The following is a 27,877-nucleotide window of genomic DNA, read 5'->3' as shown; positions in this document are numbered from 1 at the left end:
ACACAAGCAATCCTGCTCTCCCCAAAGCTTGTGAAGGAAGCAGATAAGCAAAGAAGAGAAGGCGAAGGTCTGAGCGTGGGAGTGGGTCGTGTATTACTCAGAAATATTGCCCACAAAGCCTTCCCCACCGACACACACTTGTTTTTAGCATGAAACCTTGAATCTTTTCTGACATATGGGAATGAATTTCAAAGGCACAAAAAGACATTTTGTCTGCCAAATGTCTTCTGCCTCAGCTACAAGTTTGGTGTAAAAGTATAAACTGCTTTCTTTTTAAATAACATAAACATTATTTTGAGTCCAAGTGAAATAATTTTTCCACTACTTCATGAGAGTATCCGTTGTTTCCTACATTATAATGAGAATGGGTGGCTGTTTTGCCTTGCAAAATGTCGTACCTCAACATGACACCAAAGCCCTTCTTCTTTTTCTTTTCTGGGTCTTCATTTTCTTCCTTCCTTTTCTTCTCCTTGATTTTAGCTTTGCCCTTTTCCTTTTTCTTCTCTTTATCTCTATTTTTTTTGTCTTTTTTTGCTTTGGTTTCTGCATCTTCTATTTCAGGGTTCCCCGGAAGGGCAGATTCCATGTTCTGAGCTTCTTGACCAGAGTGAGAGCTCTTATCAGAGAAACCATCTGTACAGAATGAAAAAGAATCAGTGAGGATGGCTAGGGGCCACCAAAATGCAAACACATGAAATACAGCATGAGTATCTACAGAATGCTCAAATGACTCACGACACTTACTCATTTAATTGAGTAATTTAGAAAGCAGACTAAACATATCTAGTGAATTCAAGCAGATTTCTATTGTAAATTAAATACAGAGTTATTTTAGTGACTTGTTTTCTAGTTATTATTCCTGATACAAAAATCCTGACATGGTAAAACACTATTCTATTTGAAATCTAGCTTGTTAACCTCCATCAGCTCGAGAAAACTGACATACTGGGATGCAAACACTGCGCGCTTACTTCAACAAGTGATTCTGGCAACTGACATAACCAATCTACGTAACAAAATGATTTCATTCCCTCCCTGGAATCTTTCTATTTTAATGGCTGAACAAGAAATAGATAAACTGTTCTGTCTGGCTGGAGAAGAGCTGTGTTGTTTCTATGTGGGGGGCTCAGGATCCAAGCACAGTCTTATGCTTCATGCTAAAGGAGACATATTTCCAGACTGGGGTCTGTAAGCCCATGGTGACAGAATGAGCAGCAGGGTGCTATCAATACACTCTGCCTTGTCTATAACAGGAAACAAATTTCCTGGTTGGAGAAGCGGGAATTGTAGACAGCTCTGTAAAAAGAGCAAGATAATTTTTAATGTAATCTGAAGAAGGCAGCTGCTTCTTGAAGTTGAAAAATATAATTATTTAAGGATTGAGTTCTAAATCCTCCAACTCACCCCTGCCCCAGAGGAGATCAGTGAAAGACTTTACACTAAACCCAGTCAAGGTTGGACATGGTACAGCAAAGACAGCTCTATTCAGTGGAAGACACGAGCAGCTTTTGAAATGTGATCAACTTCAATTGGACTAAATCACTTGCTTATGTGCTTTATTGACTTGGCCCTCAGCAGTGCTGAGTGAAGGTGGCTCCCTCAATAAGTGCCATTTAGCAACATACCCTCTTCTCCATCTTCAGGTCCATCATAAGACTTGTCAATGGCAGCTCGGAAACTCTCATTACACCCCCGACCACGGACCACGTGAGGCCTGGGTCTGTGAAAAGGCAGTTCATTCTTCCTAACTTCAGCCACAGCAGTCTGAAGGCTCTCAAGAGAACTGGACTTCTTCAATCCCAGAGTAGGACCGAAGTCTTTGCCAGACGAGTCTGGAAAACAAATAGTTACATTTTTATACCTAAAACCACACAGAGAAATGAAACTAGTCAGACACATTTAATTGTGTACTTTATTACTTGGGGCCTTTGAAATAATATGCAATCAATGTAATTTGTTCTAAAAATAACATCAAGTTAAACCTAGTTCAGTAGATATCCTCATTCAAACTTGGAGGCAATGGCACACAATTTACAGACCTGACAACAGTGATGGGCAATAGCTGGCTTGCTCTGTGTCACTTTAAAGCCTGCACCAGTGACAAGGATGGGTTTGCTTCTTCCCCCTCTGACAGCAATGTCCAGCTGGACACTGCTAACAGTCTCAAGGAGAACATTATCCTTGGACTCACAAACACTGCCACACAACAAGAGTTTTGGTTTTTAGAGTGAGTCAGGTTGTATGAATGGTTGATATTTTCAAATGCATTTCTCCTGTGAGATTATTAGTTCTCTCACAGTCTTATCTAACCTCCTTCAAGCTGAAAGTGGTATTCTGATATCAACATACACAGCAGGTTTTTCAAGAAACAAGTATTTCCAACAAAGTACAAGTTAACATAAATGATGTTGCTGCCTCTTTCCTTGTTTACAGGCATAAGAAAGCACTTCATACCAAAAAAAAAAAGCAAATACCTTCCCAAATCTCTCAAACCTTTCCTCTCTTTGAATGCTTGACTTTCTGACCTTAGAAAGGCTTTATTTTGTGGTAGCGTTAGTGTTAATTAGTATTAATATGATAGTAGAATAGGTCAAGAAAAAATTTCAACGAAGACACGCGTACCAATCAGCAAAGAAATTCACAGCTTAATTTAAAAGCCTTTGTAGCACCTACTTAGTTTTTGTATGGCAGAGCGGTAGATGTGACATACAGACACTGAGGAAGAGACCTTGCCTTGCAATATGCCTTCTGTCTTTGAGGACATAAATACTTTTATTTTCAACTTTTAAGTGATATTAGTGTAAGCAACAGGAGGATATAAGAACACAAGACATTCACATACATGTCCATATACTGTCATGCCTGAAGAGATTCAAGGATCACAGAAAAGACAGGTATGTTAGTATTGTATGCTATGATTTTAGCAATCCTAGAGAGAGGTATTTCTGAACAAAACAGTGTAATCAGTGAATTCTTAAAAGGAAAAAAAGCTAAGAATTGGCACCAAATAGAGACTAATCAGTAGTGTCTACATAAAGCAATTTACACGTCGATTACCTGCAGACTGATATGTAGCTGCAAATAAGGTGGGGGTGTGGGGGGTGCGTGTGGAGACAAGTTTAAGGGAAGCCTGGTGGCTCCCTCACACAGTGCAAACTTCTTTTGTTCTCTAATTACCATTTTGGAGACTGCCATTATTGCCAAATTAGCAAGTGCTAAAATGGAGTTAGAGCAATGACTTGCACACAACATAAAGGTGCTTAAAATCACTAAAAACCTGTGCATTAGTAAGAGGCACTGTGGTGCCTATCTCAGGCTGAGAAGGAACAAAACCAAGGGAAGCATAATCACTGTAAAAGGCAGCAAAGTGAAAGCCACTCTGATCAGCGGAGAAAAAGCTTTCTTGTTTTTCAGTCAGAAAGCAGCTTTGATGGGTTGCTTTCGCAGAAGATCGGGCACAGCGGTAATTCTGGCCGAGCTCGGCAGCTGCAGCGGCCCGGGGCAAGCGGAGCTCTGCCAGGCGGGCTCGCAGGCCTAAGCCGAGGGCTGCCTGGGCCGAGGTGGGCGAAGGCGCGCCGAGGGCTACGGCTGCAGGCCGCAGGCGACCAGTGCGCGGCCTGCGGGGAGGGGTATCCCCTGGGGGTGGTTTAGGGGCGACTACAGCGCCTACAAGGGAGCTGTGGCCGCTGTGAGGGGCTGCCCATCAGCGGCACCTGCCGCTCGGGCAGGTTGAGTAGCCAGGGCTGACTCGCAGGCAGCTGCAGCCACCCAGCCACCTGAAACAGCAGTCAAAAGCCAGCGCGAAGGCGTTTATATGCACACCCCAGTACAAGCTGTACTACATTAAAGTAGTGCCCTAAGCTGTATTACCTGAAAAAAAAGTCTCAGGTTAAATGCCGGTTAGAGCCTGTCTTATATAAAGCTAAGCCAATTACTCAGACCGGAAGACTACTCTTAAGATATTAAGGCCATTCCTAAGAAAATCCAAGCCAATACCTACGGCTGGGAGTGATACACTCTAATGTCACACGTACCAGAAAACAAGCTGTCTGCTCGGCCTCGCTGCAGTTTGCCCTGCACACACTGTGATGCAGTTTTTAGGCACCTCATCACGTACTATCTAGCTCAGTCAGGGTCACCAAGAAAAGTTTCTTTGACCAATACTTGCCTTCATTTCATGGGAAACCCAGACTTACTGGCAAAGCATGTTTCTTTCTGTAGAAATAGTCTTTATTTTGCTATTTTGTCCTAACATGAAAGTCCCCGAGGAATTAACTTTAGTAATAACTAGCAATAACTTGGGGTTTGATATTTTGAAGAGAATACTTAGAGTAACTTTCATGTAGTATTTTCAGTTTGCTACTAAAAAGAAGAAAAAAGAAGCTAAATGGAGCACTCTTTAGCTACCAAGTAAATGAAGAACACCACTGCCTTGGAAAACTGAGTATTTTTTCTAACGTCCCCAAAAGAAATAGAACTGGCTTGTGGTCATTTCATTGCCTAACATCATCAAATAATGGGTTACCTTAAAGGACAGTATAAAAAGACAAAGATTAACTGTATTTCTCCTTACTGGCAAAGAAAGTTAAATTTCATCTGTGATTGTCCTGTGTTCCATCATTTAAAAGGTGTCCTCATGTATTCAAAAACTTACTGAGAACCTTTAGTAACAGATTGGTATTAAGCATTTAGTTGCCCCTTTTTAAGACTAATAATTTAGTCTGCGATTTCACTGTCAACATTGGAAGTTTCTCACTGTAACCATCAAAATCCACCCGTGGAGAAGCATCTGAACCTAAGTGAAAAATAATTGCATTTCTTCTTATTGATGAGAGTAGTAAGAATGCAACCTCATTAAGAAGGGGGACATTAAGTCAAGGAGTTTACATCCTTGAACACTCTCACCAGGGTTTTCACTGAGAACTTAATATTTTTCCTGTTCAGCTTTTATTCATTTTTTCTTTCATTGTAAGGCTGCAGCAATCACATATTAGTGCACAACTACAGATACAGGAGCTGAGGAGCTTCCCTAAGCAGGGAGACCAGTCTCCTTGCTTTCACAGCCAGCTTCTGTTAATGGATGCTTTACAGAGAAATGCACAAGTGCCAGATCCCAACTAGCAAAATTTCTCTCCCCTGTCCCTGCCCAGTACCTTTTCCATTTCTGCAGACCTTCAGGACTGCCATAAGCCTGAAAACATGACTTCTTCCTCATGGGTTTTAAAAAAAAGCCCCAACCAATAGATAAACACACCCCCACACCCCCCCCCAATCTTTTACAAATTAACAGGCATGGGGTGTGTGTGTACATATCTAGCCCTACACCCAGATTTTGAACACAAAAATACAGTTTGGCAATGAGAAATTTAATTGTTCACTGTGTAAAAATGTTTCTTTTTATGGATTTTGAATTCTTGAGCCCTCATTTTACTGCTTCTTGTAGTACAATGATAAAAAGTCAACTGAAGCATCCACTTTATTTTTTTTATAAATAGTGAATTACTTTATGCATCTCTACTGAATTTATGAGAGAAAACAACAACTGACATCAGTACCTGCCTAGGACTGGCTGAAACCAAGTTGCTGGTTTCTAGACGGTATCTGTAACTGACTTTAACTGAGATGGTATTACATGTACCTCAGTTTTCTGCTCAATGCCAGCATGGCTACCACAGATTTTTTTTCTTAATGTACTAGTAAAAGCAAACCTGATTTCTGTTCTTTTATTACTATTATTATTAGTTTCAGGTATTTCCAGGGTTCTCTTTTTCCCACATCTACACATTCCTTTCTTTTTTTATACCCCAGCAGAAGGAAACATGCCAAAAGTGAGATGTCAGTCACGAAAATCAAATGGAAACAAATGACACAGTGTTGTGGGCAACACAAGCCACCCCAAAGATGCATCCAGAGAGAATGGAATTGAAGAGAAGCCATGAATCACTGCCACACTAAATGAAATATAACTCCTAAGACACCCCAAACAGTAAACATTTTATGTATTTATCATTAATTTTACTTCTTGTATGATTCTTCTTGAAAACTGAAACTATATGAATATGCCTAAAGGATAATATTTAGAGGAACATATTTGTGTGAGCTAAACTAATTCACTATTTACATTTTGAAAGATATAGTGAGGTAAAACCAGTTATGAAGAAAAAAAGAAGGGAAGGTGTCACAGAGACTGAGAAATTAGAATAAACACAAAGTTGGAATAGATTATAAATAACTCTGTATCTACCAGAGCCCTAAACACACACATTCCTGCTTCCTACTGCATTGCACATGATGGAGGTACATGTGTTATTAGGGAAAAGAAAATGGTTATGGAAACGGTGAGTCTTGTACCTTGTGGGATGCTGGAGATAGCACATGAGTGCTTTTAGTAGGCACACAACTGCTTGTTCATGAAACACCAAGGCTGACTTCTTTTGTGGTAGGACTCAAGAGTGAGATATGCCAACAGCTTCTCAGGAAGCAGCTGCAGCCCAGTGCCTGTTCTGTTTTGGACATACAACTTGGGAAACATTCACGATGCCCTACTTAGCCTCATTGAACTTGGGCCTACCCCAACCTAACTATCTAACTGCTCGCTCTATAGTTCTTTTTTCTCTAAAGGAACTGGGGTGTGTTTAAAATATCTTTTGATACATGTATGGTCCCATGATTTTCCAAATACAATCAATTCACTGAACTCATACATGTTTGAGGTTTTTTACACAAATTAATGTATCGCTAACCTTACATTGCCCCTGCAGAAGTGAGGATACCAAGCATGGTTTCAGAAACACCACAACTTTTGTTCATGAAGGAGAAACTCTGATTTCTCTTGTACAGAATCAAATGATGTAGGTATCAGGCTGGTAAAATAGGCTCCTCAGCAAAATGCAGTCAAAATATATCCCTGCTGTAGGGAAACCTTTTGTATGAGAATAAACCAGATCTGTTACCCAAGTGAAAGATGTCCAAAGATAGAAAAGGCAAGAGACAACTAGTAAGATTTGACTGCTTTACTCTCCCCTTAGCTCCTTTTGGAAATTTATCTCTAAATAAATTGGTGTATAAAGTGAAGACTGTGATTGTTTCTTTTAATAAGCATAAGGTCAAAAGATAAAACATTTATCATTATTATCAATCTCCATGTGCCATAAACATCAGAAAATAGGTAGACAGACATGGGTTTTGGCCACAGGGTTGTAACATCATATGGTAACTTAATTAATTTTCAATTCTTTCTGAATTATTTTGTTTAATGTAGCTTCATTTATTTCTGGTAGGATTCACTGTATGCACAACTGCAAAGGATTTTTTCCTCTTGCTTATATTTTTATATTGAGATACTTCCTCAATCATCAATCGATTCAATGCAGAGAATGACTTAGGAAGGAGAAATTTGAAAGTCATTACATCATTTAGCTTGTGATTTTCAAATGAAGAGATTTAATAAGACATTTTTGTAGAATAACCTTAGATCATACTGGAGCCTCGTCTTCAACACTAGGTTATACAGGTACCATAGAAAAGATTATGAAAGGCTTGATAAAAAGCAAGAGAAAAATCACTATCTTGCACTCACATATTAAAGACAACATGTATCATTTTGCTCATTTTATACCTCAGACCAAACATTCCAAATTAGAAGCAGGAATACTGAACACAGAACAACCTCACACCTGACAGGGAAAAAAAAAATGAAATCTAAGAAAGAGAAATCAAAGCAGGGGAGAATTTAACAAGTTCTCTGATTAAAAGAGCCAGCTACAGTCTTCAGATTTACAGATATTTCAATCTATTTTACTACATATAATGATTGCAATTTAGCCCATATTTGCACAAACTGTAATTTCAACTATGAATAACGGCAGTTCACAATTTATAGTCCAGAAGGTACACCGAGCTTTAGTGAACTGACAAGGAAAGGCTTTGAATAAGGCAGCCATTTAGCAAGAGGCGAAAATGCACTACTGTCATCTTAGAAATGTATGCTGGTCATTGTTTTCTATAGTCTAGAAACAACAATGCTGCAGAAGAACGTGTTAATATTTCAAAAAGAATCATATGTACAGCATTAAACATCTCAAAAATGCTAATAAGTTTCACACTGCAACAATATTAATGCTAAGAATTAGGAGCAAAAGAAAGAGGTTCAAGCAAAAACACTCAGAGAAATGGCAAATGCATTTGTTAGTGGTGAACGTTGGGCAAAATGTAACGAAGCCTGTCTTTGCATAAAAGAACGTCTGATGTTATCTGTTGAAATAATTAGTTTTCTTCATTTGGTTACACAAGTTTAACCTTTCACATAACCTTCTACTTCACAGTATAGCTCTGCATCCAGTGAAAACTTTTCCCAGGCATTTGAATCCCTACTCCTCCAGCAGGCTAGTAGTGTTTTCTCTCTTGTGCAAACTGAAACACTTGCCCTTCGAACAGGTCCCAGTATAAATTAAGCAATACCAGCTTCTACAAACCTGGATCTTTCTCCTCAATTATATTTATGTATATCAAATTGATTTTAGACATAGCTGTTACAACCTGCTAGAGAAAAACTGCTATAGGAAAAGCAATGCAGACAGGAAAAACTCCCGTTTTTACAAAATATGATTCCCCAGTGATTTCAGGCACCTTGTAAACTGATCAGTCTGGAATTGAGTAGTAGGAAAAAAAAGATTCCAGTGCCCTGTGATTGCTTTACTTCTACTTCCACACCCACCCTCTGATAAGGTCAAACATTTCAATCTAGCTTTAAAAGACTAGGAAATGCGACACTTTCTGAGATTAATTGATATAAATTACACTTCTCAAACTAAACCAGCATTTTTGTTCCCAGGCCAAAGTTTAACATGAAGTGAGAGTCCCTGCACTAATATCTAAACAAAGTCACTTCTAATGGTATGAGGCTAGCTCCTAAAGTGTTACCTTTGACCTGTGGGACAGAGGAGGAAACTTCTTCAGTAGCAAAACAGAAGATAGAAAGCAAATGCTTATGTTAAATTCACGGTTATGTTCTACTTCATTAAGCCTATTTTGAAATAAGCTGCTGAATTATTACTCAGTCATCAGGCCTGAAATAAGATTTTTAAAAACGACTAATTTAAGTCAGAAGTAACAAATTAGAAGGATGCAAAAAGTTCATATTAAGCTTTCTGTTTTCTTTGCTAATTCAAAGGTTTTTTTGAATTCTTGTGAATGCAGAAAGAAATTCTCTCATACCAATCATTTTATTCACAATTATTTTCTGTTTTTTAAAAGTGGTATGTCATTTTTATGCATCAAATTTTGGCCTGGACACATTTTTACAAACACTCTTATAAGCTGCATGTAAAGATTGCTTTGAGCGTCATTCAGGGATTAATTTAGGCTATTGCAACAACAAGGAAGATGATTATTGTAAAAGAAAAGCCAACCCAAGGCAACAAAGAAAAATACATTTCAATTTCACCAACTTAACTTGCAATTAAAAAATAAATTACATAAAACACTTCCTTTGTGTGTGCTTTTCCTTATCTGTGAACATTAAGAGTATGTAAAGCTAGATTTCTAAAAAAATGACCTGGAAAAAGGATACCTTTTGTAATAACGGCATTGCTTTTGTACACCTGCCCACACTCTGATCAGTGAATCCTACATGCTTGACATATTTATGAGGTCTCTTTATTGCTAACCCCCCCACCATCAGACTGCCCAAGAGTCACTCTAATTTAAGATGCTCTAAATATTGTTGCCATGGGTGACACATGAACATGGAGTAAGGGAAAGCTCTGCTAATAAAAAGGCTTTCACAGCATTGCAGTCCTTGCTCATAAGTAAAGTTAAAATTTATGGCTTTTAAAATACTGGATCTGAGAGAGGTCAGGTTAAATGGCTGCTAGTAATAAAAGGAATCAATATGCCACAGCATCTGAAGCAGCCAGCAAACTAAATAAACACTTCATCCAAATCCACTTGGCCCTGAATTAAAAGAACATAAAATACTGTATTTATTTTGTTTGCCCTCCACCAGTCCGTGGTTTGCATCACTACATCCGCTAGAATTCTACACAGAGCAAGCAACAAACATATGTTGGCCAAGTAGCAATTAAACTGTATGTCAAGGCTAGGAGCAATTAACTGGGCATTAACCTTATCAGGGAACCACTTCTGGATTAGTCAACTACAAACAGGCAAACATCTCAGTCTGGGAAGATTCTGCAACGTGTATTTACAAAAGCTTCAGAGGACTCAGACTTTCTGTCTCAGGCACATACAGAGTAAATGAGCCATTTCCAATAATAGCCCTTTATTCATAAGCCCCGAACAAACCCAGAATCACCTTTACCAGTGATTAGCCTGTCCTATTAGCATAGAAATGCAAGACAATTTGTTCCTCACAGCACTTTAAAATAGAGCAGACCAAAAGAAGTAGTGAACTCACATCTTTTGTTCCTAATCTACATTTGGTTCAGTTTATACATTGATTTCCAGAAGTACTTATGAAAGCCATTTTCTTCTGTTTACTTGTACATTTTTAAACAGAAAGTGCACAGGTTAATTTTCAGTTTAAGAAATTAATGCACGTTTTGCTTGAAGTTGCCAGCAGATAACCTGTAAAAAAAGGTGCATATACACCTGTAATCAATCTGTCTATATATGCACGCATGCACAAAGGCCATTCATAAAGGCATGCGTATTTTTGAAATTGCTTTGTTTGTGAGTTTAGTAATATTTGTCTTGAAACAGTTTTGAGAAGTTGATGTCAAAATCCAACTCTTGAATGGGAATATACAGAATTTTGTCAAACCTACTGTTAACTAACAGAAACACGTCATCTGGCACAGCTCTGACTCAAAATCCCTACAGAATTTGAAAGGATTATGTAGGTTTTCAGCAAAAGTCCTCAGCAAAGGTTCCTTTTTATTTCCTAGTGAGATTTTTAAGATCATTTGAATGCTTAAAAATTTGTTAACAGTATTTTATTATAGATTCCTCACAGCTGAATCCATAGTTGTAGTGATATTGGGGCTTTTACCTAGCTTTATTTTATATGCTTCACCTTTTTTTTTAATTAGTCCCCTTAAACTATCCTCTGTCCTGAAACTTCTTTGCTTGGTCATTCCAGAGAAGAGGATTGTTTCTAGTAAAACAAAAACCACTGAAGAATACACCTCCCTCTTGCCATATCTGAATAACTGAGGAGTAAGAAAAGTATGTTCTTCCAGCAGGGTAATACTTTTTTTTCCCCCTCTTCACCAGCAACTCAAAAAGGACTGAAAGGAAACCTTTCAAGCTTTTCATGCAAGTAGGCTGTGAACTAGGTCCTTCACTACAGCTTTCAGGGAAGGAAAGTTTAATTTCCACGTCTAGCTTATTTCCTCTACAATTAGTTGGATCTGGGTAAACTTGTGCCTAAAGTACAGGAACAGAAATACATATGCATTCCCATAGGTACGTGAGTATACAATGATATTCCATGTGCACATTTTCAGCAACTGCAATGATCCCATGTACTGACACACCAGCAGCTAGAAAGGAATATTCACACATGCTCCTCAGCTTATGTGTTTAAATAAATTGCAAAGTTTAATAAGAAACTCAAAAAGGCAAAAGGTCATGTGAGCAGAGAGAACATAAGTAAAATAAAGACTTCAGTATTGAGAACAATTATTTTGTAGGTCTTAAAACATGAAAGGTATTTTCAGGGCTTTCTCCCACAAAACTGAATCCTTAGCAAAATCATGTCCAATTCACAGAACAAATGGCAAGGAATTTTCCTTCCAAACAGCTGCAGATAAGGATTTTAGTAAACTGTTGTGTAGTATGCAAAGACACAGACTCACACCCAATGACATGGGGCTGTCTTCTGGGGTTTTAACAGACATGATTCACAACTGGATTACAATCCCACCCTTGCTTAAAAATAAAGTCAAAATACTACCTTAGTTATACTGGTCAACGCCGAGACCAGTCCATACGATTTACTACTTCACACTTAACATTTTTTTGGGCTCGTATAGTACAACCCTTCCTTAAGAGGTTTGCAGCTCCCTTGCTAGATATGTCATGATGTGTCATTTTAATGAAAAGGTCATTTTTAAAAAGAAACTGGCAAGGATGTGAATGAGAGATCATATAAAGCTGGTTTTGCAAATCTGTTTTTTTGGGAAACTCGTTACACTCTTAGATGTTTAGCAAATGTGCACCTAGCCTTTAATATCCCCCATGGAAGAGGGAACCTCTCCAGATCTCTAAATTTTGTTTCCCCTGCAGCAATTTTTAGTATCCTAAAAATGTCACTCTATTATTTCCCAGTTATATGTTTAGGATCTTTTCAACATGCAGAGTTTTGCATTGCTACAATGTGTTTAAATAGCAAATTAGAAAAGCTTATGGAGTTGCTGCATGGAACAACTTAGAATATGATTTAACTCTAATAGCAAACGAATACAAACTTTTCTTGAGATTTTCTTATCCATTTTTCTTGCCTATCTACAAATGACATTATCTTATTCCCTTCCACTTGCCCAATAAATGGAGAGTAGATACCAATATACTCCCAAACATAATATGGTACCAGACTGCAGAAACGTATGGTCAAAAGAGAAGAAAGGGTCATTCCAATTCTTCTTGGCAACATGCCTCATCAACCAGTGGGGACATTTCTGGAGAAGTTAGTCAAAGCAATATCATAGATTATGATCAAAAATTCCAGATTTCTCCAGGTTTAACAGGATAGTAAGCAGCAGCCACAGTGATACTGCTACCAAGATAACTTGATACAGGTTAAGCACAATCAAATGACATTTTAATACAGACAAATCCAAGATGGCTTATCTTAGAAAAATAAAGGTTTCCCCTAAGCTGGGGCTCAATATTATTGGAATTGATTCTGCTCAGTGACTCCATACACTCTTGAAGCATGAACCAGAGTCTAGCTACCAGTAGATCAGGATGCACTTGGATAATAAGACTTTTAATCAACTGTATCAGAAAACCGATATAGTACCATGGATCAGGTGCAATGCCCAGTGCCCAATTTGATCTACTTCTGCTACTTGGTGGTTGGATCCTTGGATGAAATTTCAAAATCTGATATTACAAAGGCAACTGTTCTACAGGAACAGGCAGTTATTTCAAATAGAGAGTACTCAAATCAAAATATATCAGTACAAGGAAATATCCTAAATTAATACCGAACTGCAACCTTTGCCTAGAGCAGGGTCCTAAGCAACTGATACCAACTGCAACTTTTAGAAGCCTTACTCCAAGATCAAAGCCTATGTGTGCTCAAATTAACAGGGACTCTAGAACTAGAACAGGTAGGTTCATTTCCAGCCTGGTTCAAGCCTGGGAGCCAAATCCTCAGCTGGAATAAATCAACACTTTTCCACTGTCTGCCAGCTTATAGCAGCTGAGTACCTGTCTTTTGATCTTTGTACTCTACTGGCACCACACTTTGGCATTACACATACCTGCTCATGGAGAGTCAGAGAACATTAACTCATTTTATGTAAGTTACAGCCTGAATGTCAGATGTTAGTTAAGTTCAGCCTGTGGTGATTCAAAGTAGTGATTTGTAGGTTAAAAAAAAAAAGTTCTTTCTTATTTTAGCAATCCGGAGAGCCATATTTGGTTGCCCCCCAGTCCTGATAAAGGACTCTTTGAAAGCTCTGTTTTTACTTATTCAAGGAATCAAAGGTCTGGAAAGAAGTAATAGCTTTAGAAGTATCAGCAGCACAAAGATGCATCATCATAGATTATCAGTAGTTTTGAAATACTACCTCATGCTTCAGGCACATCATCATGTGAACTTTCTGAGTCAAGAGCACCTCTGTTAACTGCAGCTCACAAGAGCAGCTTGTTGAAGTGTTTTCCCCAGGTTATTTTTTATCTTATCTGTGTCTGTGATGAGTGCGGTCCAGATAAAAAAAAAATAATTTTGGAATTCACTTATCTATGTTACAGCAAGTTTTCACTGTGTTCTTTTTCTGGTTCTAGAGCATTTAAACAATTAACAAAATTTACATATTTTTAAGCAGTGTGTTTTGATTTGTTGTTTTTCTTATTTTAAGTAATGGTTTCCTCCTCCGCTGATGTTTTGCTGGTTCTTTGGTCAAGATTGATGGAACCCATCCAAAATATGCTGAACGATGCTAACTTCTGAAATACTCATCTGCAGCTTTGGTTTTGCTTGAGACTGACAGCTAACTTTAGTAGGGCCTGACCTCTAGCCAGAACACTTTAATGGAGAAAAAGTAATTAATGTGCAAAGCAGGAGTTACTGTCTGATCGTCAACCAACCAGGAAATAAGTCTGTGTACAAAAAAATGCTGTCAGACATACAGCACAAATAAAGAAAACTTATTTTTGTTAACCCTCTTCTGTTATGCTAATTTTAGAGTTAGCAGGTATAAAGTTTTCAAATTCTAATGTGATACCGCAAATGACATATTGCCATTTAATACCCTGGATTGTTTGCAACAATGTCTTCCTTTCTAGTAATCTTATTTGAATTTTATATTTAGCTTATTTAATACTAAAAGGATAGCACATCAATCTCTCTTTGCCCTCAAAATCCAGACATTGTCTACAAACACAGTTTACTTAAACATGAAGGCAAGTATATTTGGGTATAAATACACACAGTCATATAGCAAGGTATAAAACTTTACTCTTTGCAGTCACGTCACTTCTCAGCTGCATTTCTAAATGCTGTGAGAATATAAAAATTAGATACTACTACTTGTGTTCCTAGCACTTCAGTAGATTCTTGAAACTAAATAGCGAGTATCACTAACATTCTTGACATTACAGGCTTTTGCTCCAACTACAATAAAAGCCAGTCTCATAAACATTAAGAACAAATGTGCACAAACATTTTGAACAGTTTCAAGGATATGAAGTAGCTCTGCCAGATTTATCTAGCAATATCTGAACACCTTATTTTGCCTTATTACAGCAGCTAGTGCTGCAGTTTAACTTTTTCAGGTTGACCAACTGTATAAGAAAATAGCTCTCATGTTCAATGATTACCTTATGTAAAAAACTTTTAGCATCTATACAATTATACTAACTTTTTGTTTTGTCTGTATCAAGAGTGAATACTTGCATCTGTATTCTGCTCTGTATCGCATTTTTTGTGAAATATTTTTGCCTTCCTTAGTTTTCTGACTGTGGCCCAGTATTTCCTCTGCATTAAGAGGGAAATTTGGTTAATCTGTGAAACACATGCCATTCCATTTCCTCAAGAAGATAATGTGAAACAAGCCATACTGTGGCTTGGTATAGACTTAGAGCAATCAATTACTTCAATATTTATATAATTTGTAAAACTTCACGCATATTATCACACAGTTTATCGGAGCTGTTTGGCAGCTTCTTCCCTCAACCTTTAATGAGTATGTCAATCCTCATACTGGATAGTGATACATACTAAGGAATTTACTTCAGAGCAGAAAACTAACTTCAGATTTTGAAAAACTGAGGTTAATGTTATTAAAATAAAAACCATAATGGTTCTTCTACCATATGCTTAATTGGCCCCCCTGCGAAAAAGCAGTCCCGCAGGAAAGAGCAGGAAGCTACTAGCTGGGTTCATATCTTGCTGTAAGAGAAAAAGAAAGTAACGGGTAATCAATCATAATTTCTCTTCACAGCAACAACCCTGATAAATGTTCATGTGAATAATTTTTTTGTTGTTGTGGATACTAAGAGTTTACAAAGGGAAGCAAGAAAACTCAAGAGAAGCAAAATCTATTGAAGATTAGCAGATAAATAGAAACTATTCTTGCCTTCAGTCTTTTAAGTCTCTAAATAATTGAAGGCAAGAAGAGCTCTTGGAGAAATAAGATATGAACTTGTCGTATTTTGTATTTCTTGTTAGGTGGTATCAGAAAGAGGACATGGGCTATATAGACTTTTTGTCTGATCCAGTATGATCACTGTTATCTTCTTGGGATGTATTAAAGACGAAAGGTGTCCGGAACAACAAACAAACAAAAAACCCCAAAATAAAGATGACACTGATTCCCGTTCCTATTAATTCTTCATTACTTGCATTATGAAAGCACACAGAACCTCTCTAATCATAAGCTAAAACCTCAGTGCACTAGGTGTTATACCTACTCCAAACAGAATAGTATTCAGTACCTCTAATAATTTTTGATCAAGCCTACCTGTATTTCTGCAATACTGGCTCTCTTTTAAGTGGCAAGACTACAGATCTCTGTTTCTGCAGTGATTTATGATTTGTCAACACTTTGTAAAGTACAGTTCAGCTCCTGCTACATTCCCTTTATGCTCCTATGCATCAGATGTTTTCTATTTTAAACAGAAAAAACAGATGTTTTGGCACAATATTAATTTACTCAGATTTAATGTTCAGATTGAACCTGAATTGTTAAGATAAGTACAGTATTTCAAATGAATGTTGCAAGCATCAGCCCATAACAGAGCTAATGACAAGTTCCCTCCTCACCTTTTAAAGACGACATTAGTGATTCATTTCTTCTAAACAGCAATGTAGAAGAGGTGAGCACAGAATTTCCTCATATTCTCTTAAACAGTTTTTGCTATTTGTTTATTTCACGTCAGTTCTGACAGAATGGTCTCTTCTTGCTTAGGTGCTGTTCACCATATGGGTTAGTTCTTCTCCAAATAGCTTATAAGAAAAACCCAACAACCCTTAAGTCTGTTTTAACACAGAAGGCCTCTGATTTGGAGTTGGTATTTTGTGACAGCTTTCATACAGTCTTATTGCTCCGTCATTCTTCAATGTCTGTGCTCTTAACTCTTAGAGAAGACTTAAATGATATTCCTGTATGCTAAAGCACATTACATACTACTTCTAGTTCATACAGTTTGATCTAAAACAGCTACCTTGAGTAAGAACTAATATTGATATTGCTTTGTATATGACTGTTAAATTTTAATCACTAGGTTTTCTTAGTCTGATTAAGCAATTAAACTGCTTAACTGAAAACTACAGGCAATTGATTTATATGAAAGTACTAAGAAATTCTATTTGAAGTTTAAGAACAATTCCCTACCAAAGATAACAAACATATGAAACCTCAAATTGCAAAATCACATTTCCGTATTAGTTGTTCTAGTGTTGTTGGCCTTTTCGTTGTTTATTGATTCTATTTACTTGAGCAGTCATTCCTGGTTTCCAATTTCTAAAAACCACTACAAAATGGGCACTCTGTTCTGCTAATGCAAATTACAGTGTAAGTGAAGACTCTTCATACGCTGTAAGTGTAACTCATCATTAAACTGGAAGAAAAATTACTGCCTCTGCTTCTTTAGCTATAAAAATTTCCTTAAAAATATCTAGGTTCCCTTCTTTCAGTTTGGATCATAAAGTATTTGCTCCAACAAGACAGAAGGAAAGAGGTGGAGCTTTTAATGCCAAGTCATGTAGGTCTGAAAGGAGTTACTGTTGCAGAATCATTTACTGTTGCAAAGGTTTGAGGAGCACCAAAATGAGCAGGACTACCTGCAAGGTAAATAACAGCTCAAAACCAACAATAAGGGCAGAGTTTGCTCTACATTTGATCATTTCACTGTTTATTTTACTCCAGGTGAGTATCAGAAGATTCTTGCATGTCTTCAGCTGAAATGAAATACTGAATGTACAAAAGGATATCAGAACCTCGCCAAGACTCCCCTAAAAAAAACCAACCAAAAAATCATAATGCCAAAAAATCAACAACCCAAAATACATGGAAGGAGGGTTGTGTTCATCTGCGTATATGGTGCTAAGAAGCTGGGGTTCTTCTCATCAAACAGAAGGGAAGATGTTATTTTGGCTTGAAGCAATCAAGTACATATCCACATCTCTTGTCACTAATAACATTCACTACCTTACACGTACTTTCTGTGTTGCTTTGGTGTCTTGGAGGGTGAAGGAGCAGTATTAGACAGGTAAGCTAATCACAGACACATACACTGTGCTGACTGGTGAGTGCTCAGGTCAGAATTTTAAAAGATTACTTGTGGACTCTTCCATGAAAGGAAGAAGGGTAGAAAATGAGAATGGAAACTAGGCAAGCAGAAGGTCTATACAGGGATTAGATTTTATAAAGTATTAAGTACTTGCTCTTGGAAAATGAATGCTTTAAGATTTCAGCTTCAATGTTGTGCCCTATAACTCATGACCCCCTATTTTATTTAGAATAGCCAAGATACATAATCTTTTTATTACTCCATATCATTCCAAATCCAGAGGATTAGGTCCAGAACTAGCTACTTGAAGTCAAAGTAAGTCTTTAAAGCATATGTGGTTTATAGACTACAGCAGGATCTTTCTACATAGTTTGCTATTTTAATAAAGAAACATTTTTATTTGTTTACACATACAGTAATACTGTATCTACTACATACTAAATAAAATGCATTATTTATTTGCATTTTTCTGGCTGATTTTCTGAAAAGGCTCATTAAATTTTAATGGAAGCAGTTAAAGCAACAGGCTATGTAATAAAATTATATTTAAAAAATGACCTCAAAAGAGTACACTGCAAAGTAAAGTGCTTAGGCTTGGAGAATGTCACAGCAGAGGTGTCCATCATTAATGTATCTCTCTATGCACTCACGGTAACAGACTTTCACTTTACGTCCCAAATACATTATGACAATTATACTTGTAAACCTCCAGCTTCCTTCTTTCAGTAAAGATTTACAAATATTTTCTTCCACAGGTACAGCAATTAACTCCCTGTTCTGAGATCAGCATTAAATGGTCCTTCATGCATTTTTCTCTGAAACACCTTATCAAATAGTAAATTTTTTTAATAAACACTAATTATGTAATTTTAAGAGAAATGTATACTATCTGTGTCTCAGAGACAAAGAATTGAAACAGAAGGATGAAGATCAATTCAGCTTCCCATTTTAAGATTCTTAAGACCTGAATCCCCTGCCCTCCACTCCCTCTTCTGAATACTTAACATCCAGCGTTTCCTGGGCTCACAGCACTATTGCCACTGACTTTGGTTGCAGCCTGAATACATTCAGCACTTCTTCAAATCAGCACACATGCAGGTCAGGCACCAACAAGGTGAAGAAGACACTATCTTATTGTGTGTGGTTTAAAGACACCCCCGGTAATTCTGAGATACAGGCTTGAAAAAATTCAGGCAACTTTTAACAGCTAGAAAACAGAAAAAATGTTTCTTTTTCCCCGAGATCATCTACAGCACTAACAACATATCCTCCAACCAAAATATACGTAACAGCCTTCGTTACCCTTAAGCAGATTCCTCTTCTGCTCTGAAAGTAAAGTCTCTGGAAAAAATTAGGTTTTGATGATGTAAGTCACACCATCAGCATCTTAGCAAAAGGGTCTGAGTTGCCTTTACAGACATCTTTACAGCTAGCGTTTCCTACTTAATGTATCTTAAACCTACAAACTTACGTTCTTTTAATAGTGGTTGTATATACAGTTTCCTAGGTGTGGGGTTTTGGTGGGTTTTTTTCAGTTTATTTGGTTTTGTTTGTTTTAAAGAAACCAGAGTTTTCTTTACTGCAATGCTGGCTGCCACCCTTTTCTTTCCCATGTGGTTTCTGGACCCACTGTCCTAGATAGCACAAGCTAGTCTCACCCTCTCTGTCACCCTTTCCCACACTGCATCTTCTCACCTAGCCACATGCCCAATCTCTCTTTTTTCCCCCACCCCAGCATCCTTTTCTTGCTCCCCCCTCCCGCCCCCACTAGGCTTGCTATCTTCCCAGCCTCTAGGCATACCTTTTCCTCTCCTAAATAAAAACAAGTATCAGAGTTATTTCAGGAGACAGTAAAAGAACAACCTCCGTCAAAAAGCAAATAAAACCCATGCTTCAATTGACACTTGAATGGAAAGTTTTACTTCAAACAGCTCCAGCTTCACAAAATCTGTAATGGGATGTGTCACGCATGACACTTAACAGGTGATAACACAGTGACTACTGCACACTACACCCATACTTTATACACAAAAAGAAAAGAAAAAGCAAACCATGAGTAAAGGAGACCAAAGATTTTTCCTGAGGCTTAATGATTTACCCATATTTCCTTCAGGACAGCAGAAAAAGAGTGACTATAAGAAATAATTTTTCCTGTATGTTTTTTTTTTAATGTATTTGCTCTTTTAATATAAACTCAGACTGAGAATTGTTCCTTGTAGCTATTTTTGATGTACATTTCAGTAATAAGCAGTGAGTTATTTGATGCAATGGCTGACAAAATTTAGTCCTGAATGTAATGTTCATTCTTTTTGTACTTTTAAAATTACAATTTTAAATTACAATTAATTTAAATAATAAAAAACAATTTTAAAATTACAATTACAAAAAAACTAGTGTGCTATTTTTTAGAAAAGAATTAAACTCCAGCAGCTTCAATCGAACAATTTTGTCATTTTGTTTTCAGAATTAAGCATCTGAGCAGATTATAAAGCAATAAAAAAATAGAGACATCTGAATAACTACGCTATATTGGATTTCTTTTTTATAACATCTTTGTTTGTCAACAGCAGTATTACAACTGGCAACCAAAAAAACCCAACCCCTTTTTCGAATACAGGAATTTATGCAAACTGCAGATAGCAACAACAACAACAACAACAAAAAAAAATCACAATTACATGAAAAACCCAAACAAATCAATGCCGGATCCTCTGATCTGGTCCTACTGCACAGAGAGGCTTGAAAACTGCTACAGCAAGTTAACTGAGGTTTTTGTTTGCAACCTTTGTAAGTGCAATCTCCCTTCAGTAAGGATGCAAACTTCTAGTGCCAAGTTCTAGCTCTGTTCTGTTTGTGTCCCCGATTGCCAAGTCCTGACTGTAGTACTGGAAGGGAACTGATCCCCATTCGAGCTTTCAGTGTGGCAGAGTCTGGGTCTTGCTGCTACATGGCACTAAGGAAACTATCATTTTGAAACTGGGCAAATTGCATAATTAGGGTCTGCCTCTCTCCAGTGAATTCCCTGCTTTGCCCCGAGCCTACTACTCATACTAGACAGAATGGCTCCTTCCTACTCCATTCAGTCTGTGAACTTAGCAAGCAAGCAACAATAGAACAGGAGAAGGAGATAGCTGCCCAGAAAAAACCCCACTAATACTGAAACATGCTGTGCAAGTAACTGTCCCCAGGATGTGACTATGCCCTGCATGCTCTCCTGGCCATAGGGGACTGAGGGGAACCATAAGCAGAACAGTAGGCAGAAGGCTCTGCATGAACTAGTACCAGAATGGCCAAAAGAACTCAACGAAATAAAGATTAAGTCTGCGGCAAGTCTCCTAATGTCCTTGAAAATCTGGAGGTGAAGCTTTCAGGTCACAGATTTGCTCCCCTCCCATTCACAAAGGTTTCTTTTAGATATAAGAGCCAGATTGAAGAAGAGGGAAGGACTAAAGAAAGGATTTTCACAACAGAAGGTGAAGAACTAAAAGGGTAGGAATATAGGTGTCAGACTACTTGGGGTGTGTGGGGGAAATCAGCATTTAAGTTTCTTTAGAAAAACCCTCAAATGTAAATAAACTTGGTCTGATGTCAATAGGGATCTTCTGTGCACTGATAGGGTTAAGATGCCAATCATTATACTTATTACTTGTAGACAAAAATGAAATGGTTGGAAACTACATCACCCCATGCAAGACTAATTTAAGGCCAATGAGAAATTTTATTTATCAAGACATTAGGCAGAAAAAAGGGTAAACACTAGAGAAGCTCATGTGTTTTGAAAGGGCAGCATGGTCCCGTTGTCTGAGGTAGAAGGAAAGTACCTTCTGGTAGTCAATAGTAACTCAAGGAAGTGCTTTCTACTCTTCTGTGAAATGCTTTCCATTTGGGTTGCCACTGCTATGTACAGAAAAACTTTCCCACTCTGCTTTTAGGTCAGAAAAACGCATTTCAGTAGGACACTTAATTAGGGATGATATTCTGGGTACTTTTGGAGTGCTGTGCAGGTAAGTGCTAAGTAGCATTGCTGTATTGAAAGACCCACTAAAAATAATGCTGTTTCATGAGACATACAAATAGCAATGTAATTCTGTCCTTCAAAGTTAATTTCTGAACCATATTCCTCTGCACAGCTTTTATTACACAAAGATGTGTATTAATAAATAGCACCAGCAATCCAGTTTATATAATGACACCTTATTTCAAATGTTATGGAAGGCAAACACTGTATAAGATACTATTCCAGAAGTGAGCTGGACTAGAAATATCAATTACTGGTAGCTACCTTCAAAATCCTTCTTATTGACATGGCAACATGATGGGACTTCAAAACAAAAAATGAAGGAGAAGAATCATTCAAAGTGGAGAATTAGAAATACTCCCTGTCCATATTCAAGCCTCAGATGGTAATGTAACTGGAGAATACATGGTATTACAAAATTTTAAAAAACTCCACAAAACGAAAAACAAACCAACAAAACCCCAAACAAAACGACAACAGTTTAATCTTCTGTGGGGATGTGCAATTTTTAACTTTCAGTCAACTAGTTTAAAAAAGTGTCCCTTTTCCCTCTTCAGCCAGTAGCTCACTTAGTTCAGTGCTCTTCTTTCTACATCTCATACTTCATACTCCGAAATGTGATTTAGAGGGCCAGATGTATTATCTGGGAAGTTTTCCAAATTCATTAACTCCTTGGCACCAATGACTTCAGGATAGCCACTGCCAGCACTGAGTATTATGCCCAGCAAAAATCCAGCTCCTGGAGGGAAAGGATTAATAAAATGAGGCATTCAGCAGTGGCTGTTGGTCTCTTTGGTCACAACAAGCAACTAAAAGAACCACAGTAGCTGCCAACACTGATCGCAGCCAACTTTTCAGTACCTAGTACTCTGAAGGTCTTTCCTGAACATCTGCAGATCATTCACCACAAAGCCTGAAAACCACACAGATACTGCTTGAAGGAACATGAAACCAATTGTCAGAAAAGACTGGCAGAAAGGCTGTGACTCCAGTTCGAACTGCAGAGGGTGATGTTACCCAGGGGTGTTAGAATGATATCAGCACTTTCTTCTCAACTGCAGAAGATGCAGTGTGAGGCAACTCATTTTGCTTTCTCAAATGGATGCAGTCTGGCTGTCACCAGCTGAAGAGCTGATGACTGAAGAGCCTTACAAGGCCCCAGAAATGCAGACGACCCGATGAATCCACTTGCTGTCTTCAGCTTTCTTCTTAGGGCCAAGGAGGGCATTCCATGAAGGAAACCAGCTTACTATCAGTCACGCAGGCACTTTCATGAGCCATCTGTTCAGGCACCATCACCAGAGAAGCTCTCTGATTTAAAGATCAACATACAGCAAGAGGTCTCCAGGATTTTAAACATTAAACTTATTTTGCAGGCTGCTGTGCCTTATTTTGAATCTCCACAATTTCAATAAAAAGCACACCAAATTATTTACATTCTTCAAGCTTCAAATTTACATTCTTCGTTCATCAAACTTACCATTTCTTATTCTTTTATTAGGGTTAATGCTAGCTTTCTGGTTGTTTTTTTGCTATCTCCAATCACTTAATATTTAGTAACAATTCTTACCGGGCATGATATTGCAGGATCCAGAGATGCCAAGATCTCAAGTCCTAATAACAATTTCTGCAGAATTAGAGTATCTATTACCCTGTGTGAAATTCTGCACTAACACAGTTACACTGCTTCTGCTTTCAGAGAAAGCTTTATTTCTGTCTGATATAGCACTCCTCATATAGACACATCCACCATATTTACAAGCTCTCCTACCCTCATGTCAGAAACAACCTGAATATGAGGCAGTAGGAAGCTCCAACTCAAAGCAGAAACCTTCAGCAAAGACTTGAAATGTGGCGGGCTCAGCACACAGTCACAGGGAAAAGTATCACCAGGTCTCAGGAAGAGAATGCATGCCCCAAGCAGCCTGCGACTGATAACTCATGCCAGCACCACACCATTTACTAGAAAGAGTATTTCAGTGTGCAACAGATACAGACTTCTGCAGGCATGCCTCTCCTTCAGTCCACTGCAAGCTGACACAGATAATGTATTTACCACAGAAAGATGACCACTTATTTTAAATACTAGCAGGCCTTACAGTAAGTGGATGCATTCATTACAACTATTAAAAGTCTGCACTTTATTTAATTTCATACTACTTAAACACTCTGGGGTTTTTAATACCCTCTTGACTTGATTCACTGAATTCTGCACAGAACAATATTCAGCAATACTGACCAGGGGCAGAAATAGCAACTATGAAGTGTGAACATCAAAACATACCCCCTCAAGCCTCAGTTAATATAACAATATGCCCAGAATCACTTCAGGAAATTAAACAGGAAAAAAAAAAGGAGGTAGAGGAAATATGAATGTATGAGTATCTTGGCTGGAAAAAAATTTACAGAATCACAGAATCGTCTAGGTTGGAAAAGACCTTGAAGATCATCCAACCATTAACCTAATATTGACAGTTCCCAACTACACCATATCCCTCAGCGCTATGTCGACCCTACTCTTAAACACCTCCAGGGATGAGGACTCCACCACTTCCCTGGGCAGCCCATTCCTAACAACCCGTTCTGTAAAGAAATGCTTCCTAATACCCAGTCTAAACCTTCCCTGGCACAACTTGAGGCCATTACCTCTTGTCCTATCACTTATTACTTGGTTAAAGAGACTCATCCCCAGTTCTCTGCAACCTCCTTGCAGGTAGTTGTAGAGGGCGATGAGGTCTCCCCTCAGCCTCCTCTTCTCCAGACTAAACAACCCCAGTTCCCTCAGCCGTTCCTCCTACGACACGTGCTCCAGACCCTTCACCAGCTTTGTTGCCCTTCTTTGGACACGCTCGAGTAATTCAGTGTCATTTTTGTAGTGAGGGGCCCAAAACGAGTTTTGGGCCCCTCACTACAAAAATTCTTGTGTGTTGGATTTTTTTTTCTTCCTAGTCACTTCTCCCACTTCCAGAAGTGTAAGATTGGGTAACTGCTGTGCAGGGAATTTCCCCGGTCACATTAAACAAAGTTCCTGCCCCCTTCTCTGCTTCGGGAGCTAAGAATACTCCCCAAGGAAAAAGACTGTTGGTTTGCAATCCATGGATGCCAACAATTCATACTGGATAATGCATAATTCCCCTATTGATGGGATATGATGGTAAAGAAGTAAATTTTTCACCTCCATTGTTTATTTTTGAAGACTGCAGTGTGGATATCTGCCAGACCAGACCTTCTCCTCTGAGAAAAGGCCATCATTACTGCCATGCAGACCTTCCACTCCAAGTTTACCCACATGTAAAAATGAGGCATTCCTGACACTCAGAATCACTCTCCAGCATTGCTCTAATAAACTTAATGTTGCAGCTTTAGCAGGCATTAGCGGTCTGTATAATTCCTATCCGCAGGAACTCCTAAGTTTTATTTCATGGTGGTCAAATTGAAATACCTAGCTTTGGTACACTTTTAGGGCACAATCTTACTTTACAGAGAAGTCTAAGTTGTTCAGGACTTTGGCAGATGCACATGCACTTTTGTTCTTAAAGTGGGAACATGGAAAGGGCTTTGCTGTTGAAGCTAGGGTTGTTTTGCTACACTTTCTTAGTACAGAAAACTCACATTTGCTGGGTAAGACAGAGTGAAACAAAAGCTTCTGCTCAACTTACGCTTTTACAGGTCATTTTCTCTCTGGTTCAACAGCTTTCTGTGATCAGTTGGATTGAAAGAAACCCCACCCAGTCCCTGCGGTTCTTAAGGAAAATTGTCCTTCTTGTCCAAGCTGCTTGTTCACTCCATCTGGCACTTAGGAAAGCTTCTTCCTGCTTGTCAGACTCAGCTGTTCCCAAGGACTGCTTAATCTTCCCTCACTCCCTAGGACAGGATGAGACCCAGAGCATAGCAGCCCGAACAAAGCTAAAAGATAGCCATAGCCCTTTAACAGCAAGTAACATCACCCAGTCAAAAATATAGTTTCACTGGCCATTAAACAAACCTCTCAAACTCACTTTCAGTTTAGTCTTCAGGACAAGAAACAGAGACTCAAACTTGCTCTTCCACTTCTCTTCGTTCAGCACAAAGACATCTCTGAAGATCTGCACATCTTCTTTCATCCATGCTTTCTCCCTCAGATGTTTCTGTCTACCCCCTCCACCCCAGTCAACTTCCTTCAGCTCAGGCTGATCCCAGGATCAAAAAACTGTCAGTTAGAAAATCATTCTTCTCTTTTCCTGAACTTCCTTTTTCTTGCTCCCTTGGCTAAACCAGAAGAAAACTGTTCTTTTCTGTGGAATTATTTTTTCTGCTAGGTTAGCTCCCTGCAAGAGTTCATCACAGAATTATAAGAATAATAATGCTGGCATAGAGAGAAAGGGGGCAGAAACATGTGGCTAGGCATTTATGAATACAAGGGTATCATGGGATCCTCTTCAGGAGACAGGAAAACATTAAATCAACTATGCTACGTTATAAAATCTCAATCACAGACCCTTGAATTTGCATCCACGCTGCAGTTGGTCTATGTTCAGCTCTGCTCTAGATCCTAAATCTCACACAAGAACATTGAGGGAAACAGGTTTCTCCTGCAAGTTTGTTACTGCTCTCAGCAGATCAGATCTATTCACTTCAATGACTGTAGTTCAAAGAAAGATCAATGGGTACTGCTCTTAATACAATGCACACTAAAGAGTCAGTCACAGAACACAGAGAATTCATAAAATCAAAGTGGATAAGTGATTTAAGAGAAGATTCTTGCAATTCAAGGATGAGACAGCAGGGATGCTCTTCTTCAGTTTGCAGAGGTTTATTGTCATTTTTTACCTTGCTCCTACCACTGTGAAAGTAATTTTATCCATGGCAAGTAAAACAGTCTTTTTTTTAAAAAAAAAAAAAAAATTGATGTAAGTTTGACATTTGAATTTAATAAGGATATGGTATGACATGGCACATAAAGTGATTTAATAGGCAGCTGCCTCTGAAAGCCACAGTTCTCATGTCTATCCACTTGCTGAGTTTCCCTTCTACTGGCATGCAAGCTTGTCTCTCTCAAATGAGTGGTTCAAGGAGATAAACCCAGCACTATTCACTTTTGTCTTTCTTGGTTTAGTTTTTGGCTGGTTTAGCTCTCTCAACCATCTCACCAGCTAAGCTGTTGGACTGGAATAAAAGAAGTAATGGGAATCAGGCAGCTGCAGGCAGAAGGTATGGTGACTAAGACTGCCTTTTTCAGCAGCAGCAAGCTTTTAGATCAACATCATCAAACCGCACCCTCAAGTGAGGGATTTTTATCAACAGATGACTTTCTCAGGACCTAACAAAAAGGGGTCACAACAATCATCACCACACAGCTAATAAAGTCTTCAAAAACAAGAAAAAAAAGCTGTCAAATGAATAGTTACAGCTGGGGTCTGTTACTGGGTGCATAAAACGATCCTTCTCAGAGTAAAAATGAGAGTGTGTCTCCCTCCATAGAGGAGAACCATCTAACTAGGTTATCCACAAGAGCTGTTTATCAGCCACATAGGCCTGGCAGGCAAGGGGGACTATAAAGACTGCCAGCCTGGCATTCAGAAGAGATTTTGACCAACAAACTGCTTTACATTCAAATTCAACAATACAGCAAGTTATGTTAATTTAGAATAATTGTTTGAAGCACAGGAACTGATAAGTGTCCAGCCTTCCTTTTCCTGAGTCAGTGAAAAATCAAACTTCTCATGCAGAATTATATACAATTTGAATGGAGGGGTGGGGGTGGGGGGAGAGATTGCTGTATCAGTCCCATTTTTAATAGCCTCTTAAAAATAATCAGCATCTGTAATGTCCAGTTTGAGCTTGTCTTGCTCAAAAAAAAAATTAGGACTTGGCAAGAGTTCTTATTTTGTATTCATTTTGCTTTAATACACTTTCTTATCTCCGACAGGTTAAAATACATGAAGTTCCAACAGA

At 38.3% G+C, this 27,877-nt stretch overlaps 1 protein-coding gene across 2 annotated transcripts in view; it reads right to left on the bottom strand.

The window, feature by feature from the left end:
• Positions 1-27,877, bottom strand: part of PARD3B (par-3 family cell polarity regulator beta) — a 431,776-nt gene that overhangs the window by 145,141 nt on the left and 258,758 nt on the right. For both annotated transcript variants that reach the window (XM_074829348.1, XM_074829347.1), the window contains exons 17-18: positions 1,626-1,832; positions 399-633 (exon numbers count right to left, since the gene is read on the bottom strand). In XM_074829348.1, coding sequence (XP_074685449.1) covers positions 399-633; positions 1,626-1,832 — 442 coding nt within the window. The remainder of the gene's footprint in view (positions 1-398; positions 634-1,625; positions 1,833-27,877) is intronic.

The sequence above is a fragment of the Strix aluco genome, chromosome 6, assembly GCF_031877795.1.
Source record: "Strix aluco isolate bStrAlu1 chromosome 6, bStrAlu1.hap1, whole genome shotgun sequence".
Classification (NCBI taxonomy): Eukaryota; Metazoa; Chordata; class Aves; order Strigiformes; family Strigidae; genus Strix; species Strix aluco.
This window is presented reverse-complemented; position numbering and strand designations above follow the sequence as displayed.